Genomic DNA, 16,863 nt, shown 5'->3' with positions numbered 1-16,863 from the left:
GTAGAAACCAGCTTGCATTTTTTAGGAAACTTGAATGAGACCACCGACCTACCTTATCATACACAGGAACCTACTGTTTAAGAAACAGGACCTGAGACAGAGCTGGCTTTCTGATTCCATGATCTAGACTTAATTCCTTATCCTGGTTACTTACTGAACACTAATAGCTGTGTGACTTTAGGAACATTAAATCACCTCTGTGTCTACTTCTACATGAGGAATAAGATTAATATATACTTATAGGTTGTTAAAAATATTAAGGGAAATAAAGTAGGACAAATCTTTTACATAAAAGTCCCTCTTTAAACATTGTCATCTTCTCAGCATTGTAGAACCACCCAAGCAAGGCTGCAGGAAAAAACTTTTCAGTGGATCATCAAACAGAGAAAGATGAGAGAAAGTACAATACACATACTGCTTGTATCAAAGCATTGAATTATCAGGCTTCTTTTAAGAAATCTAATTTTCCTTGTAAGACAGGAGTAGAATACGTTGAAAAAAATAATTTTAAAATATTTGTATTTTCTGTGACACCTCCTCCCCACCCAGATAGAGTACCCAGGGAAATGAAGTTCTCTGGAATGATATTAGGAAGTCTTGACACCATCAGTAATAGGATCAGTCATAAGATGTCTTCATTTCATATGTCACTGAGAGGATATCCTCAAACCTAGTCTTGATTATATTTAATCATGTTTTCAGAAATTGCAAGAGTACTTAACTTAGTGCTAGAACTTCCAGACTATATTATTTTGTAAGCTCCCAATTTTATGCTGCATATGCATTTATTGTTCAAATTAGTGTAGGGTGTTTCCATTATTATCATTCATGACTCAGGTTCAATGTAACCTCTTTCACTAAATAGGTGTTGAAAGCCTCTTGAATGTAAAAGCTCTGGGGTAATGAACTGTATTCCAACTCAATCAAGTGTTAGAAACTTTTATTGGATTACTTTATATAGATCCTTTTACAAAGTCAAGCTCTTCACTTCCTGGCCCCTAGTAGTCTTAGATTTCATGCTGAGGAAGCCTGTGGGCTAACAGTAACATCACAAGACGCAACATGAGGACAGCAAATACTGAGTGAGTCAGAATTTGTGCCTCCAGTTGGGATACAAAGAGAAAATATGGGTCTGACAGCTCCCCGGAAGGTAAGAGAAGAGAAATTATAAATGAGAGATCTATCTGTCACATCATAGAAGGATAACTGCCCATACTTGCAGTCTAGGAAGACTCCAACTTTGTGCATCTGCTCTCCCCTCAAGGAGACCTTCTTCAGAGGGGGAAAGACCCAGAACGTGTAATTAGTTCCCATCCTAGAACCTATGAGTAAGACTTTATCTCTGGCAGCAGTGGGTAGGTCACTGTGTCCACTGCCAGAGTCTTCAGATATCCCCAACAGCCACCTGGTTGCCTTTTCCACATCCACCTCCCAGTAGTGCCTCCCTGAAGTGAAGCTCTCCACCCCCAACACGGTGGCCTCGAAGATGAACCTCCCGGGGCCGTCAGGCACATCCTGCTGGACATTCCTGAGACATATACTTCTCCGATCCTCAGATAAGACCAGACAGGGATGAGCTGTATTAGGATCCAAAGTGACAGCTCCTGCAGGGAGAGAGAAACTCAGTTGCATTCAGTAAGTCATCCATGCCACCACCAAAGACTGAGGATTTCTAACATGAAGAGGCATGCCAACAAATGGGTACAAGTCACAGGCACAGAAAAGGAAGAGGCTATCTACTAGTTCAGGAAAGGGAACTTCTGAGCTTTGTTTCAAGAACTGGACATCACAGAAGAAAAGGTGGATAGGAGAATGGAAGGAGATGCAATCTGAGGAGGAAGAGTAACGAACTACACAAAGGTTTACAAGTACCTGTCAGACCAGATAGGAACTTTGGCAGGCTGTAAAAACAGTATCCAATCCTCATCATGTACCAGCTGGGGGCCAGTTCTACTCCCCATAAAGATCTCCAAGCCTGAACTCCAGGCTTTGTTCCCCTAAAGATTTATTAAAATCTCCTAACAGAGCAGGCTTTTCCCTGTTACTGGCCTTGATTCCCTGGGATTCCTGGCTTTTCCCTGGGACTGAAATGCTCTCACCTTAAATATTACCAGAGTATGACACAGATGCCTAGAAATTGTTGCCAGCAGGCTCTTGATATTGGGTAAATCAAAAGAACATATTAGTAGAGGCTGGAAAAACCTGTGGGAATCCTCCAGAAAAAAAAAAAAAAAAAAATCAAGCTGAGAACAAGGAAGCTCAATGTGATTTCTTACACTTGAATGAAAGTGACAGTTGCCTTCATATCTCGAACTGTTCCTTCTCTTCTCTCTTTCTCCTCAACCATTAAATATTGTGATTTCTCAGGGCTTAAGACTAGCTCTTCCTTTTTACAACTTGTACTCCTTTCTCCCTAGGTGACTTCGCCTAGCCTCAGTTTTCAATACCTTCTATATATTTAAGGCTTACTTCATAAAGATGTTACCAAATACCAGTTAGAAATAACACAGGCATTTCACACATACTATGTCCAAAATGGAACTTCCAAACTACCCCTTTCTGGTTTCTACATCAGTTAATAGCATGCTTAATTTCTTCAGTTGCTAAACCATAAAGCCCAGAGTAGTCTGTTATTTCCCACTTTAATATCTAATACGGCAAGTTTTGTTGCCAAATGAACTTCAATTTCTGGACTTCAAGCCCAATTCTTATCATTATTAGGGTGGTCTTAAAAGCCATAAGCCCTGAAATTTAAATTTGAGTTGTCCCAGGCTTTTAGTATTTCCAGAAGATCAGCAGAAACAAATGCAAATTCTCTCTGGAATAATGCATAGATTCATTCTTGGACTCAATTTCTAAAAAGAATATCCAAGGAAAAAAGCAAAGCTTGCTGTTAAAAAATCAAACCCCCACCCAGAGTGAGAAGGCACTACTGAGTGACACTAGCAGAAATAAATCTGAATAACTTTAGATATTGGAATTACTAGGCACAGAGCTAAAATAATTTTTGCATACATGTTTTAAGGAAAAAGAAAGCTTAAAAAATATGTTTGCAAATTGAACACCAATAAAAAATAAATTTATTTTTAAAAAATGTCTATAGGATATAAGAAGCTAAAAAAGCAAGACCAAATGGATTTGACAAAGAACAGATTATCTAGAAATGAAAATAAAATTAAAGTGTCTGTGGATGATTAAAAGAAAGCTACATATCAATGCCTCATTAACATAAATGCCCCAGTGGCTCAGTGGTTTACTGCCGCCTTCAGCCCAGGGCCTGATCCTGGAGACCTGGGATCAAGTCCCACGTCAGGCTCCCTGCGTGATGCCTGCTTCTCCCTCTGCCTGTGTCTCTGCCTCTCTGTCTCTGTGCCTCTCATTAATAAATATTAAAAAAATCTTTAAAAACATAAATGCAAAAATTCTTACAGAATTAGCACATTGAACCCAGTAATATGTAAAATGGATAAAACATCATTACCAAGAGTTTATTCTGGGAATGCAAGGCTGGGCCAACATAAGAAAAAATATATTTTACCATATTAATACATAAGGAAAAATTAGGAATATTTTGGTAGATACAGAAATATCATCTAATATTCAACATCTGTTCATGATAAAAAGTTTGAACAAACCAGGAATAGAAGGAGAACTTCCTTAACCTGATGGAAGGCAACTATAAAAAACCTATAGCCAAAATCAAAGTTCAAGGTGAAAGACTTAATGCTTTCTTGTACTATAAGATCAACAATGAGACAAATGTTTCTCACTGCTTCTATTCAACATTAGAAGTCCTACAACCAGTACAACAAGGTGAGAAATATGTAGAAAAGGCTTACATATTGGAAAGAAATAAAACTGCCTGTATTAATAGATTACCTGAGTATCTTTGTAGAAAATCCCAAAGCATCTATAAAAAAGCCACTAGATCTAATGAATTTAGCATTGTCATAAGATGCAATGTAAATATATACAAATATTTTTATATACTAGCAATAAATTAGAAATGAATACAATTTCAATTAGAAATGGATATTAGCACTAATAAAAATAAAATACTTAGGGATCCATCTAGTATGCCCAATATGGGTTTGCTGAAAAGTTCAAAACACTGATAAGTGAGATCAAAGACCTAAATAAAAATATATCATTTTATCCCAAATTAATCTATACATATAATGCAATACCAGTTGAAGTCTCCAATTTTCTTATAGAAGCCAATAAGCTGATTTTAGCCAAAATTATTATTTTTTTAAGATTTTATTTACTTATTCATGAGAGACACACACAGAGAGAGGCAGAGACACAGGCAAAGAGAGAAGCAGGCTCCATGCAGGAGCCGGATGTGGGACTCGATCCCGGGACTCCAGGATCACACCCTGGGCTCAACTGCTGAGCCACTCAGGTGTCCCTCACCAAAATTATTTTTAAAAGAACAAATTTGGAGAACTCTCATGCCAATTTTACGACTTCCTATGAGTAAAATTCAAGCCAGTGTGGTACTAGCAACAGGATAAACACAATGATCAATGGACCTATTAGAGTCAATGTAGACCTGGCTTGTACATGCCAACTGATTTTCAACAAAAGTGTTAACAAGTAAATTCAATGAGGAACAGTGTTTTTGCCAAATTATGCTGGAACAACTGGATATACACATGCACAAAAAAGGCAGGGGTGGGGAGTTGCACCAGATTTTGAGTCATATATAATTCCAAAAGTGTAACAGACCTAAATGTAAAAACCAAAACTTCTAGAAGAAAAATCTTTGTTTGGGTAGTAAAGGATTTGTTAGGATATAAAAAATGCAAACATCTTCAAAAGACAATATTAGGTAAATGAAAATAGGAATCACAGATCAAACAAATTGAAGATGACACAAGGAAATGGAAAAATATGCCATGCTCATGAATTGGATGAACAAATATTGTTAAAATATATATACTACTCCAAGCAACCTCTTTTAAAATACCAATCGCATTTTTCAAAGAACTAGAACAATCAAACCTAAAATTTGTATGGAACCACAAAAGACCCCAAATGGCTAAAGCAATCTTGAAAAAGAAAAACAGAACTGGAGGTGTCACAATTCCAGGCTTCAAGTTATATTACAAAGCTATAGTAATCAAAACAGTATGGTACTGGCACAAAAACAGATACATAGATCAATGGAACAGAATAGAAAACCCAGAAATAAACCCAGAATTATATGGCCAATTAATTTTCAACAAAGCAGAAAAGAATATGCAATGGGATAAAGACAGACTCTTCAACAAATCGTTTTGGGAAAATTCAACAGCTACATGCAAAAGAATGAAACTGGACCACCTTCTTACACTATATAAAAAAACTCAAAACAGATAAAAGACCTAAATGTGAGAGAAGAAACCATAAAAATCCTAGTAGGGAACAGAGGCAGCAATTTCTCTGACATTGGCCATAGCAATATTTTCTAGATAGGTCTCCTGAGGCGAAGGAAAGAAAAGCAAAAATAAACTATTGGGACTATTATCAAGAATAAAATGTTTCAAAAAAAAAAAAAGAATAAAATGTTTCTGCACGGTGAAAGAAACAATCAACAAAATAAAAGACAACCTACTGAATGGGAGAAGATATTTACAAATGACAAATATGATAAAGGGTTAGGATCCAAAATATATAAACTGATACAACTCAACACCCAAAAACCAAAAAATCCAATTAAAAAATGGGCCAAAGACAAGAACAGACATTCTCCAAATCAGACATACAGATGGCCAACGGACACGTGAAAAGATGTTCAACATCACTTACCATCAGGGAAATGCATATCCCAACTACAAGATTATCACCTCACACCTATCAGAATGGCTAAAATCAACGACACAAGAAACAAGAGGTATTGGTGAGGATATGGAGAAGGAACATTTGTGCACTGTGGGTAGGAATGCAAACTGGTGCAGCCACTGTGGAAAACAATATCGAAGTTCTTCAAAAACTTAAGAATAGAACTACCTACAATCTAATAATCACACTACTGGGTATTTGCCCCTCAAAATAAAAAAAACAAACAAACACACTAATTCTAAGGGACAAATGCATCCCTTTTTTAAAGTAGCAAAGATGGAAGCAGCCCAAGCATCCATTGACTGATGAATGGATAAAGAGGGGGTATTACTCAACCATACAAAATAATGAAATCTTGCCATTGTGCAACAACATGGTTGGAAATAGAGCATGTAACACCGTATGATGGCAATACTAGAATTAAAATTTAAGACCTTAAGAAAAAAAAATATAAATCACAGAGTGGGAGATAACATATGCAAAAAATATAGGATAAAAGACTGGTAATTAGAATATATAAAGAAATCACAACACTAAATACAAGAGAAAATTTAAAAATAGTGAAAATGTTTATAGATACACTTCAAAGAGACAATAAAGTGCAAATAAACACATGAAAATATGCTCAACATCACTAGTTATTTCAGAAGTTCATTAAAATTTAAAGTGATATACAACTACATATCTATTACGTCTGCTTTAAATGAATGAATGAATGAATGAATGACAATACCAAATGCTAGTGAGGATGCAGAGCAACTGAATCTGATGCATTACCAGTGGGAATGCAAAATGACACAGCCAGTTTGGAAAACAAATTTTATAATCTCTTTCCTATATATGCAACCAAAAGAAATGAAGTCATGTCCATAAGACTGCAAATTTATTTACAGCATAAATTTGGAAACACTCAGTGGCCTTGGAATTGCAAAAGAATAAACTGTGGTATATTCATACAATGGAGTACCACACAATAACAAAAAGGAATAAACTACTGATACACACAACAAACCTGGATGTGCCTCAAATGCTTTAGGCTACGTGGAAAAAGCCAGACACAAAAGGCCACACATTGTATGGATCCAGCGACAGGACATTCCAGAAAAGGCAGAACTATGGGGTAGGAAGTCTTTCATTATACATGCTGCCATTTTTTAAAAGACTTATTTGCTTATTTGAGACAGAGAGAGAGAGAGACAGAGAGACAGAGCATGATCATGTGGGGGGGGGGGGTGTGCAGAGGAAGAGGGAGAGAGAGAATCCTCAAGCCAACTCCCTGCTGAGCACAGAGCTCAACAGACTCATCCTAGCATCCTGAGATCATGACCTGAGTCAAAAATCAAGAGTTGGATGCTTGACTGACTGAGCCACCCAGGCGCCAACATTTTTTCCCTAGAATTTTTTTTTCCCCCTATTAGACTCTGCTCGGGATATTTCAGGCTTGGGAAAGTGGGAAAGGATATGCAAAGGAAAGCCTTTCAACAAAAGATTGTACAATTATTTTCTTGATAGTTATCCAATGTGTATAGTATATTAAACTCTCCAGTCTTTTTAAATCCTTAAGTTCTCTGGAATCTATTTCTATTTATGGTAGGATGTTCACTTGGTTCTCAAATACAAAATCAAATGCCTTGTAATCATGAATGTGTGTCAACTTACTTTGGAGAACTTTGAGCATTCCACTCATTCCTGTCACTTGGCATAAACTCAGGTCTGTGATTTGGGCAGGCTCCAGACACTGAAGCAGTAGTGACTCGCTCCTATTAAAGAAAGGACAATCTCAGTTACCTGTGCAGACCCTGAGCCCCCACATTCAGAGGATGGATGTCATTACATGACCTCCTGATCCTCACTTAGGCCAACATCTGTATTCCCGTATGCTCACATATCAAACCCTAAATCCCATCCCAATGTTTCCAAAAGGAAAACTTACCTTTCCACAGAGCATCTCGCATTCTACAGGATGAAAAAGAGATAAGGTTACACTATTCAAGCCACACCTCTTACGAGCTGCGCTCCTGAAAACTATCTTCTAATAATGAAACTTGATTTGTATGTAATTTCCCCAGCTTTGTGGTGCTAATTCTCAGATATCAAATTTTAACACTGAATAGAAGGCAGAAAAATGGTTGAATTCATTGTTGTATTCCCAAAGGAAATGTCTGGTTCTTTTTTTTCATTTTATTATAGTCATGGACTACATAGTCATTTAATATGGAATCTGACACCTGATGAATCCAATGATATGCTGGCAACTTTTATATTTAACCCGGATGTCTTTTTTTCCTTCTTTTATTGTAGAAATTTGACATGTGCTATTAAGTTTAAGGTGTATAGTGTGTTATTCTGATACACTTGTAATATTATAATGATTGCTGACATGGCAATATCTATATCATACAATCATAATACTATATCATTTGATATATCCCTTATACCATGCATTACATCTCTATGGTTTACTACTATTCATTATAAGGTTTTACCCAGAAACACCATTTTGCTTACCAATGCCCCTCCACCACTACCCCATTAAGTACCATTTTACTTCCGTTTTTTTTAAACAGGTTTAACTTTTTTAGACTCCACATGTAAGTGACATCACATAATAGCTGTCTTTCTGACTTATCTTGCTTAAAGCATAGTTGCTCAAGGTCTACCCACGTTGTCACAGATGGGAGGATATTTTCCTTTCTCATAGCTGAAAAATATTCCACTGTGTATATATACTACATTTTTCCATTCATTCTGTTAATGGGCATTTGGGTTATTTCCAAAATTGGGAGTGCATCCATCTCTCTGAAATCCTGTTTTTGTTTCCTTTGAGCATATGCCCAGAAGCGGAATTGCTGGATCATATGGTAAATCTATTTTTAATTTTTTGAGGTATCTCTATTATCACTTTCCGTAGGGGTCGGACCAATCTATATTCTTACCAAGTAGGAATCCCTTGGTACTTGGTATCAAGTGCTCCCTTCATACCACATCTTCAGCAGCACCCACCGTCTCTTATTGCTGATAGCCATTTTAACAGTTGAGAGGATCTATCTCACTGTGGTTTTGATCTCCATTTCCCAAGGGACATATTGTCCATACCTCACCTCAGCCATCTTACCCAGAATGGTCATCAATCAAACTCTGCCCCTTTACTTGCTTTTTATGCTGTGGATAACAAGAGTTGAGGAGGTGAAGAAGCCTGCTAATAAACTGGGGATGGTGGATGGCGCTAGGTCAGAAGCTGAGCATAACTGAATCACACCTACCTTACCTGTCTGGTAGTATGTCTGGCCCTAGTAGAGAACCTAATGATTTATGTGTAAGTGCTTCTAAAATAAGAGCCCTCACTTTATAAACATGAGCACAGCGGCAGGGGGAGATGGATAGAGTCTTAAAAAGATAATAATTTACTTGTTGGAAGGTAATGCATGTTACAAGGCTTAAAATATGCAATACTATACAAATAAATTTCACCCTTGTTTTTCCAAGGTTACCGCTCAATGTTTGTGTTCTAATCTTCATGTTTATTTTGCCAAAGGCAGTCTGTGAATGTTAACGAGCATATGTCTATACATAGACACATATTCACCAAAACCAAACAAAAAGCAGTTCCGCATGCTTTACTTTAACTAAAGATCCTGAAAATAACTTTTACCACTATGGAGTTGCTTCATTCTTTTTTTCTGGTTGCAAATATTCTACTGTACTGATGTATCACACATAATTCGACTAACCAATTTTTTACCCTATCAAGGGACACCTTAATTCAAACTCATTATTGATAGCCTCAAGGCGAGAATTCATATTAAATTAGCTCTCCACTACACTAAAATTTTAGACAATTTATAATGCTTTTGATGCCTGGAAAATAACTATACAGCCTCCATGTATGTTTGAAAACCCTTGACTATTCTAGAACTGATCCCTAATGGATACTGTCCACTTCTTATTTCTCAAATCCTGTAGTGAAGATTTCTGGAATCTTACCTGGAGCAATGCTAGGGTGTATTCCCCACACTTCTTTTCTAGCTCTGCAGTGATTCTTTGGAGGCTGCAGATCTGTTCAGAAAGCCTGACTTCACTCTCCTTCAGTTTATTCATGTTCTCTTTCCCCAAATCATTCAGTCTCTGCAAAAGCATCTCCTTATTAGTATTTAACAAGTGGTAATTTCTTTTATTCACTAATTCAACCACCTCCTAAACCCACTTTGCTGCCTGCCACTCCAGAAATACATATGATTAGATAAGGCCCAATACCCCCTGTGTTAAGACACCTCAACTGAAACTTGATTCTTTGACACAATATATTTATGTTGACATGAAAGGAGTGTCATGCAGTCCACTTATTCAGAAAACGACACTAAAACAGATCACATTATTTTCCTGTGCCATTTTGTTAAGAAGTTTCCTATATCCTTAAGATTTGAATCTAATAATTTAATAACTTAGTAAGAAATAATCAAGCCACTGATGTTTTTTTATCCGTACAAAGATGTTCCATGTAAGCACAAAAGCTGTTTTTTCAAGAACACAAATGATGCACATTATACCCTATTGCTGGTATCACAGCTTGTTTTTTTTTTTCTTAATAAATATGCTTTCGGAGACAATTTTCTTATCTGTACACATAAAGCTTTGTTATCTTTACTAAATGCTGTAAAGCATTCCACTGAAAATACATAATCTAATTTGAGAGTCCTTTACTGATGGATATAGGTTGCATTTAATCTCTTGCTATCGTAATGTTAATAATAATGCCTAATAGTATTGACTACATAATACATACAAACACTGTTTAAAGAGCTTCATGTAGATTATCACACTCAATCCTCACAACAGTATTATAAACTAGGGGTGTTATCCCCATTTTATAGCTAAGGAAATGAAGTCACAGGTTAAACGCGTGTACAAGTTAAAGTAGCCAGATAGATACTCGTAAAATAGCAGAAGCCAGATAGGAACCTCATCAGTCTGGCTTCAAAGACTACAGCATTCCCTTATTCTTACATCTTTTTATATGCACATAAGTGTATTTATAAGATCAATGATCAGATATAGAACGGCTGGGAGAATATATACATTCTTTCAATGCATGTGTGGTTGTCAATGGATGTCTCATTCTAGAATCAGCATAATGCTCAGCTCTTCTTTCTCTCATTTCCCAAACACTATGGGCATGCAGTTTTCCCTATCTCACCTGTAGTGTTTCCTGGGACTTCTCCTTCAACTCCGTGGCAAACTCCATCAGCTGATTCTGATTGTCTTCCCTCATGCTGGGGTTGAATATGCACCCTTGCTGGCTCTGAACATTCATCTCCTCTTCAACCATCAACCGGAACCTTATCCTATATTCAGACTCAATCATCTCTTTAAAATCCTGCTCTTCTCCCTTCATCAAACACAGATATGATAGACTTCAAGTTCAACCCCACAGATAAATATTTATGGTCACTTTCCATCTCCAATTCCAATATAAACACAAGGAAATATAAGGTACAGGGGAAGAAATAAGAGGAATAAATACAAAGGACAGAGAAAGTTTCAAGTCAAGATCAACTAACCCATCAACATAATCTTAGAGGACAAATGAAGATGGGGAAATGTTAATTGACTTAAAAACTGAGAAATCAGGCAGCCCAGGTGGCTCGGCGGTTTAGCGCCGCCTTCAGCCCAGGGCGTGATCCTGGAGACCCCGGATCGAGTCCCACGTTGCATGGAGCCTGCTTCTCCTTCTGCCTGTGTCTCTCATGAATAAATAAATAAAATCTTAAAAAAAAAAAACCTGAGAAATCTACAATCACAGTGACAAAGATGAGGAGACAAGGAAAATTAGAAGATGGGGCAAATGGCTTTTGCTGATACTTTGAATGGAGAGTGTGAGAAAACAGGCATGAAAGGGTGACTCCAAGGTTTTTAGACAAAGCAACTGGAAGAACGAAGTAGCCAAAACAGAGAAAATGAAATAAATAAGGGATGGGTCCCACAGGTGGAGAGTGTATTAGCAGCTCGTTTATGGATATGCAGATTCTGAGTTGTCATTTAGACAAGTGAAAGACAATGATAGAGAAATGCTGAGTAGGAAGATGGACTGCAAGCTTATCACTTCGTAATCTGAGCTAGAGATGTTTGTTGGGAGTAGCCAGCTTAATACTTCATCTCACGAGACTCCATGGAATTGAGATTTATCAAGAACTTGACCACTGCACACCACCTCTACCACTACCCCGCCTTCTTTTTCTTTTTTAATATTTTATTTATTTATTCATGAGATACAGAGAGACAAAGAGGCAGAGACACAGGCAGAGGGAGAAGCAGGCTCTATGCACGGAGCCTGACATGGAACTCAATCCTGGGTCTCCAGGATCAGGCCCTGGGCTGAAGGCAGAGCTAAACCTCTGAGCCACCCGGGCTGCCCACTACCCCCACCTTCACCGTGCCCCTGCCCCTGCCCCTGGTTACTGCAACAGTCCCCTGGCAGGTATTCTCACCTCTGTTCTCATTCTTCAATAGTCTAGTCCTAACTTCAGCTACCAGAGTGCTTCTGTGAAAATGGAAATTCGACCAAGCTATCCGTGTTCAGAACTTTCCCCAGGTTTCTTCTCTATTTCACTTAAGTCTACCCTGGGACGCCTGGATGGCTCAGTAGTTGGGCATCTGCCTTTGGCTCAGATAGTGATCTCAGGGTCCTGGGATCAAGCCCTACATGGGCTCCCCAAAGACAGCCTGCTTTTCCCTCTGCCTATGTCTCTATTTCTGTGTCATGAAAAAAAAGTGAAATAAATAAATAAATAAATAAATAAATAAATAAATAAATAAATAAATAAATAAAGTCAGCTGCCCTGGGGCACCTGGGTGGCTGAGCCGGTTAAGCATCTGCCTTCAGCTCAGATCATGATCCCGGGGTCCTGGGCAAGGAGTCTGCTTCTACCTCTCCTCCCTCCTCCCAGCTCATGCTCTCTCACCTCAAATAAGTAAATAAAATCTAAAAACAAAAACAAAAAACCTATTCAAGTTGCCCTATATGAATTGGCCCCTTTATCTCCTGAGCTCATCTACCAGCTTCTATACCCTTTCCAGCCCCAACTGAGTACACACCAGATCCTTCCCAAAGCTGCGTAACTGAATTCCTGACCAGCTTGAGTTTTCTCAAATGCCACTTTCTGAACAAGGTCACTTCATTTCAAAGCACATCCCATCATTTTTTTTTTTGAAGAACATATAATATTTACCATATAACATTAATTTTCCTTGTTTTTTTTTAAATTTTTATTTATTTATGATAGGCACACAGTGAGAGAGAGAGAGGCTGAGACACAGGCAGAGGGAGAAGCAGGCTCCATGCACCAGGAGCCCGACATGGGATTCGATCCCAGGTCTCCAGGATCATGCCCTGGGCCAAAGGCAGGCGCTAAACCGCTGTGCCACCCAGGGATCCCAATTTTCCTTGTTTTATTCACCTTCAGTTGCACAAGGGCAGAATTTTTTTTTCCTCTCCTGTTGCTAAATCCCCTGCACCTAGTATAGTTCCTGGCAAACAGTGGGACCCCAAAATCTGTTGAATATATGGTGCTTCAGGCTGAAAAAATGAGGATTAGTTGAAAAATTCTTGGAAAGCCAGTCAATTCTCCTCCTCTACCATTCTCATGTGGCCATTTACTTTCTTTAAAAATGGAAAAGATGAAGACCCAGAAGCTGGGATACCGGCACAGAATAGAGCTAAACAGGAAGAAAAGGTGTAAAATCAGAAGTGAAATGTGGGCATAACAGATGACTAGCCCTATTTTGGATAGTAATTCTCAAACTGCCTTTTAAATGGTTTCAGGGTTTATGTGGCCACCAATGGTACTCAGAATGCTCATTCCCCCGTGGCATTGGTATAAATGGTGTTATCAATCTTTTTTACCTGTCAATCAAGGGTTGCAAATGACATCTCACACATTTAAGAATTAATCTGTATTTCTCTTACCATAAGCAAAGTTCAGGATCTTTTTATAGTTCAAAAGACAGTAGCATTTTCTCTTCTGTGAAATCTCCTTTCTCCGATCATTTTTCTATCGAGTGTCTAGTCTTTCCTTATTGACTTTCAACAACTCTTTATTCGTAAAGAAAGGAACACTGTTTGCACCTATGGATTTCAAGTATTTTTTTCCCTGCTTTGTTATTTATCTTCTGACTTTATGTTATTTGCTGCCCAACGTTATAGGTAATTCCCTGCTCAGACTAGAAATAAGCACTGACCTGAATCATCACCATTCTTTCCTGTTCGTCAGCCAATATGCTTTTCGCTACTTCAAGTTTCTTCTTCAATGTGTTCAATATCCCCTGGAATAATTTCTGCAGAGAAATAGATCACAGAATTCCAGGTAAAGTAATTGCTTTAGAACAGTTAGATTTTTTTTTTTTTTCAGATTTTACTTATTTGAGAGAGAGTGCACTGACACACGAGACAGAGGAGAAGGAAGAGGCAGAGGGACAAGCAGATTCCTCACTGAGCAAGGAGGCCTACCTAGGTCTTGATCCCAGGAGCCTGAGAGCATGCCCAAGCTGAAATCAGATGCTTTACCGACTGAGCCGCCCAGGGGCAGCAAGAACTCTTATATAAAAAATCTTAAAAAAAAAAAAATTCTATTTACTCATGATAGACACAGAGAGAGAGTGGCAGACACAGGCAGAGGGAGAAGCAGGCTCCCCGCAGGGAGCCGGATGTGGGATCCATGGCAGGTCTCCAGGATCTCCTGGGCAAAAGGCAGGCACTGAACCGCTGAGCCACCCAGGCACCCCCAAACTTTAGATTTTTAATCTTAGAAGCTGAAAGGCCAATAGCCCGAGGTCGGCTTTGCTCTGTAGTTTGTCTAAATATGGTATTCATTTAACATTCTCTGATAGGACACTGCTGGGAGGAATGGGAATGGCAAAGGCAAGCTCTGTCCTCCAGATCAGCTAATAAGAGGAGGCAGCCAGGGTCCGAGCGCTCCGGGCCCCACAGGACACTCACCCTGTGACCGCCGGGCGCTCGGGGGCCCGCAAGACGCTCACCCTGTGACGGCAGGGAGCTCCGGAGCCCGCAGGAGGCTGCCCTATGACGGCTGGGGGCTCTGGAGTCCACAGGTGGCTCACCCTGCGACGGGCGGGCGCTCTGGGGCCCGCAGGAGGCTCACCCTGTGACGGCCAGGCGCTCTGAGGTCCGCAAGATGCCCACACTGTGACGGCCAGGCACTCTTGAGCCTGCAGGAGGTTCACCCTGTGACGGCCTGGAGCTCTGGGATTCAGAAGAAGCTCACCTTGCGACAGCTGGGCGCTCTAGGGCCCGCAAGAGGCTCACCCTACGGCGACGAGTCTCTCGGGCCGCAGGAGGCTGACCATGTGACGACCGGGCGCTCCAGGGCCCACAGGAGGCTCCCCCTGTGACATCCAGGCGCTCCCGGGCCTGCAGGAGGCTCACCCTGTGACGGCCATGCACTCTGGCTGCAGAAGGCTCAACCTGGGGCCTGCAGGAGGCTCACCCTGTGACGGCCATGCGCTCCGGCCGCAGGAGGCTCACCCTGTGAAAGCCGGTCGCTCCCAGGCTTGCAGGAGGCTCACCCTGTGACATCCGGGCGCTCCAGGGCCCACAGGAGGCTCCCCCTGTGACATCCGGGCACTCCCGGGCCTGCAGGAGGCTCACCGTGTGACGGCCATGCACTCTGGCTGCAGGAGGCTCAACCTGGGGCCCGCAGGAGCCTCACCGTGTGACGGTCATGCGCTCCGGCCGCAGGAGGCTCATCCTGTGACATCCGGGCGCTCCCGGGCCTGCAGGAGGCTCACCCTGTGACATCCAGGCGCTTCCGGGCCTGCAGGAGGCTCACCCTGTCGGGGCCGGGCGCTCCGGGGCCTGCAGGAGGCTCACCCTGTGACATCCGGGCACTCTGGGGCCTGCAGGAGGCTCACCCTGTCGGGGCCGGGCGCTCGGGGCCTGCAGGAGGCTCACCCTGTGACATCCGGGCACTCCGGGGCCGCAGGAGGCTCACCCTGTGACATCCGGGCACTCTGGGGCCTGCAGGAGGCTCACCCTGTCGGGGCCGGGCGCTCGGGGCCTGCAGGAGGCTCACCCTGTGACATCCGGGCACTCCGGGGCCGCAGGAGGCTCACCCTGTGACATCCGGGCACTCTGGGGCCTGCAGGAGGCTCACCCTGTCGGGGCTGGGCGCTCGGGGCCTGCAGGAGGCTCACCCTGTGACATCCGGGCGCTCGGGGCCTGCAGGAGGCTCACCCTGTGACATCCGGGCACTCTGGGGCCTGCAGGAGGCTCACCCTGTGACATCCGGGCACTCTGGGGCCTGCAGGAGGCTCACCCTGTGACATCCGGGCACTCCGGGGCCGCAGGAGGCTCACCCTGTGACATCCGGGCACTCCGGGGCCGCAGGAGGCTCACCCTGTCGGGGCCGGGCGCTCGGGGCCGGGCGCTCGGGGCCTGCAGGAGGCTCACCCTGTGACATCCGGGCACTCTGGGGCCTGCAGGAGGCTCACCCTGTCGGGGCTGGGCGCTCGGGGCCTGCAGGAGGCTCACCCTGTGACATCCGGGCGCTCGGGGCCTGCAGGAGGCTCACCCTGTGACATCCGGGCACTCCGGGGCCTGCAGGAGGCTCACCCTGTCGGGGCCGGGCGCTCGGGGCCGCAGGAGGCTCCCCGCGGGCCCGCCGGAAGCTCACCCTGTAACGGTCTGCAGCCTCCCGCACTCCGTTCACCACGTGATTCTCGTGCTCCTCGGGGCGGAAGCACCGGCCGCAGAGCAGGGCTTGGTCATCCTCACAGAACAGCCGCAGCGGCTCCCGGTGCTCCTCACAGCAGGCATCCTCTGGGATGTTCTGCCCTCGCTGGGCGCTGAGCCTTCGGGACATGGCCCGGGCCTCCAGGCCGCGAACGCCCACGTGCACTGGGACCGGAAACGAGGGCCGCGGACTTGGGGGCAGTCGCACAGGCCTGCCTCACTGCGCGTCCACAGCAGCCAAGCACCAGAGCAGGTGGGCGCTTTCCGCCCCCCCACCCCCGACCCCCGACCCC

At 42.4% G+C, this 16,863-nt stretch overlaps 2 protein-coding genes across 12 annotated transcripts in view; one reads left to right on the top strand and one right to left on the bottom strand.

Annotated features, from left to right (window-relative positions):
• Positions 1 to 925: 925 nt before the first annotated feature.
• On the bottom strand, positions 926 to 16,812 carry TRIML2 (tripartite motif family like 2). 11 transcript variants are annotated; one of them, XM_049094900.1, is made up of 9 exons: positions 16,091 to 16,138; positions 16,033 to 16,049; positions 14,860 to 15,082; positions 14,062 to 14,157; positions 11,021 to 11,212; positions 9,811 to 9,951; positions 7,760 to 7,782; positions 7,486 to 7,586; positions 926 to 1,604 (listed from the first exon to the last, which is right to left on the bottom strand). In XM_049094900.1, exons 1-9 carry the CDS (start codon positions 16,121 to 16,123, stop codon positions 1,015 to 1,017), a joined length of 1,416 nt encoding a protein of 471 aa, XP_048950857.1. In that variant the 5' UTR covers positions 16,124 to 16,138; the 3' UTR covers positions 926 to 1,014. The 11 variants fall into 11 exon arrangements, with proteins under 11 accessions (XP_048950857.1, XP_048950855.1, XP_048950854.1 ...); XM_049094898.1 differs by lacking the exons at positions 16,033 to 16,049; positions 16,091 to 16,138 and adding an exon at positions 16,370 to 16,434; XM_049094897.1 differs by having other exon boundaries at positions 16,033 to 16,121.
• Positions 16,482 to 16,863, top strand: part of TRIML1 (tripartite motif family like 1) — a 30,225-nt gene continuing 29,843 nt past the window's right edge. The window contains exon 1 of the mRNA XM_025471722.3: positions 16,482 to 16,823. The gene's annotated coding sequence lies outside the window, so the exon portion shown is untranslated. The remainder of the gene's footprint in view (positions 16,824 to 16,863) is intronic.

The sequence above is a fragment of the Canis lupus genome, chromosome 16, assembly GCF_003254725.2.
Source record: "Canis lupus dingo isolate Sandy chromosome 16, ASM325472v2, whole genome shotgun sequence".
NCBI classification, from domain to species: domain Eukaryota; kingdom Metazoa; phylum Chordata; class Mammalia; order Carnivora; family Canidae; genus Canis; species Canis lupus.
This window is presented reverse-complemented; position numbering and strand designations above follow the sequence as displayed.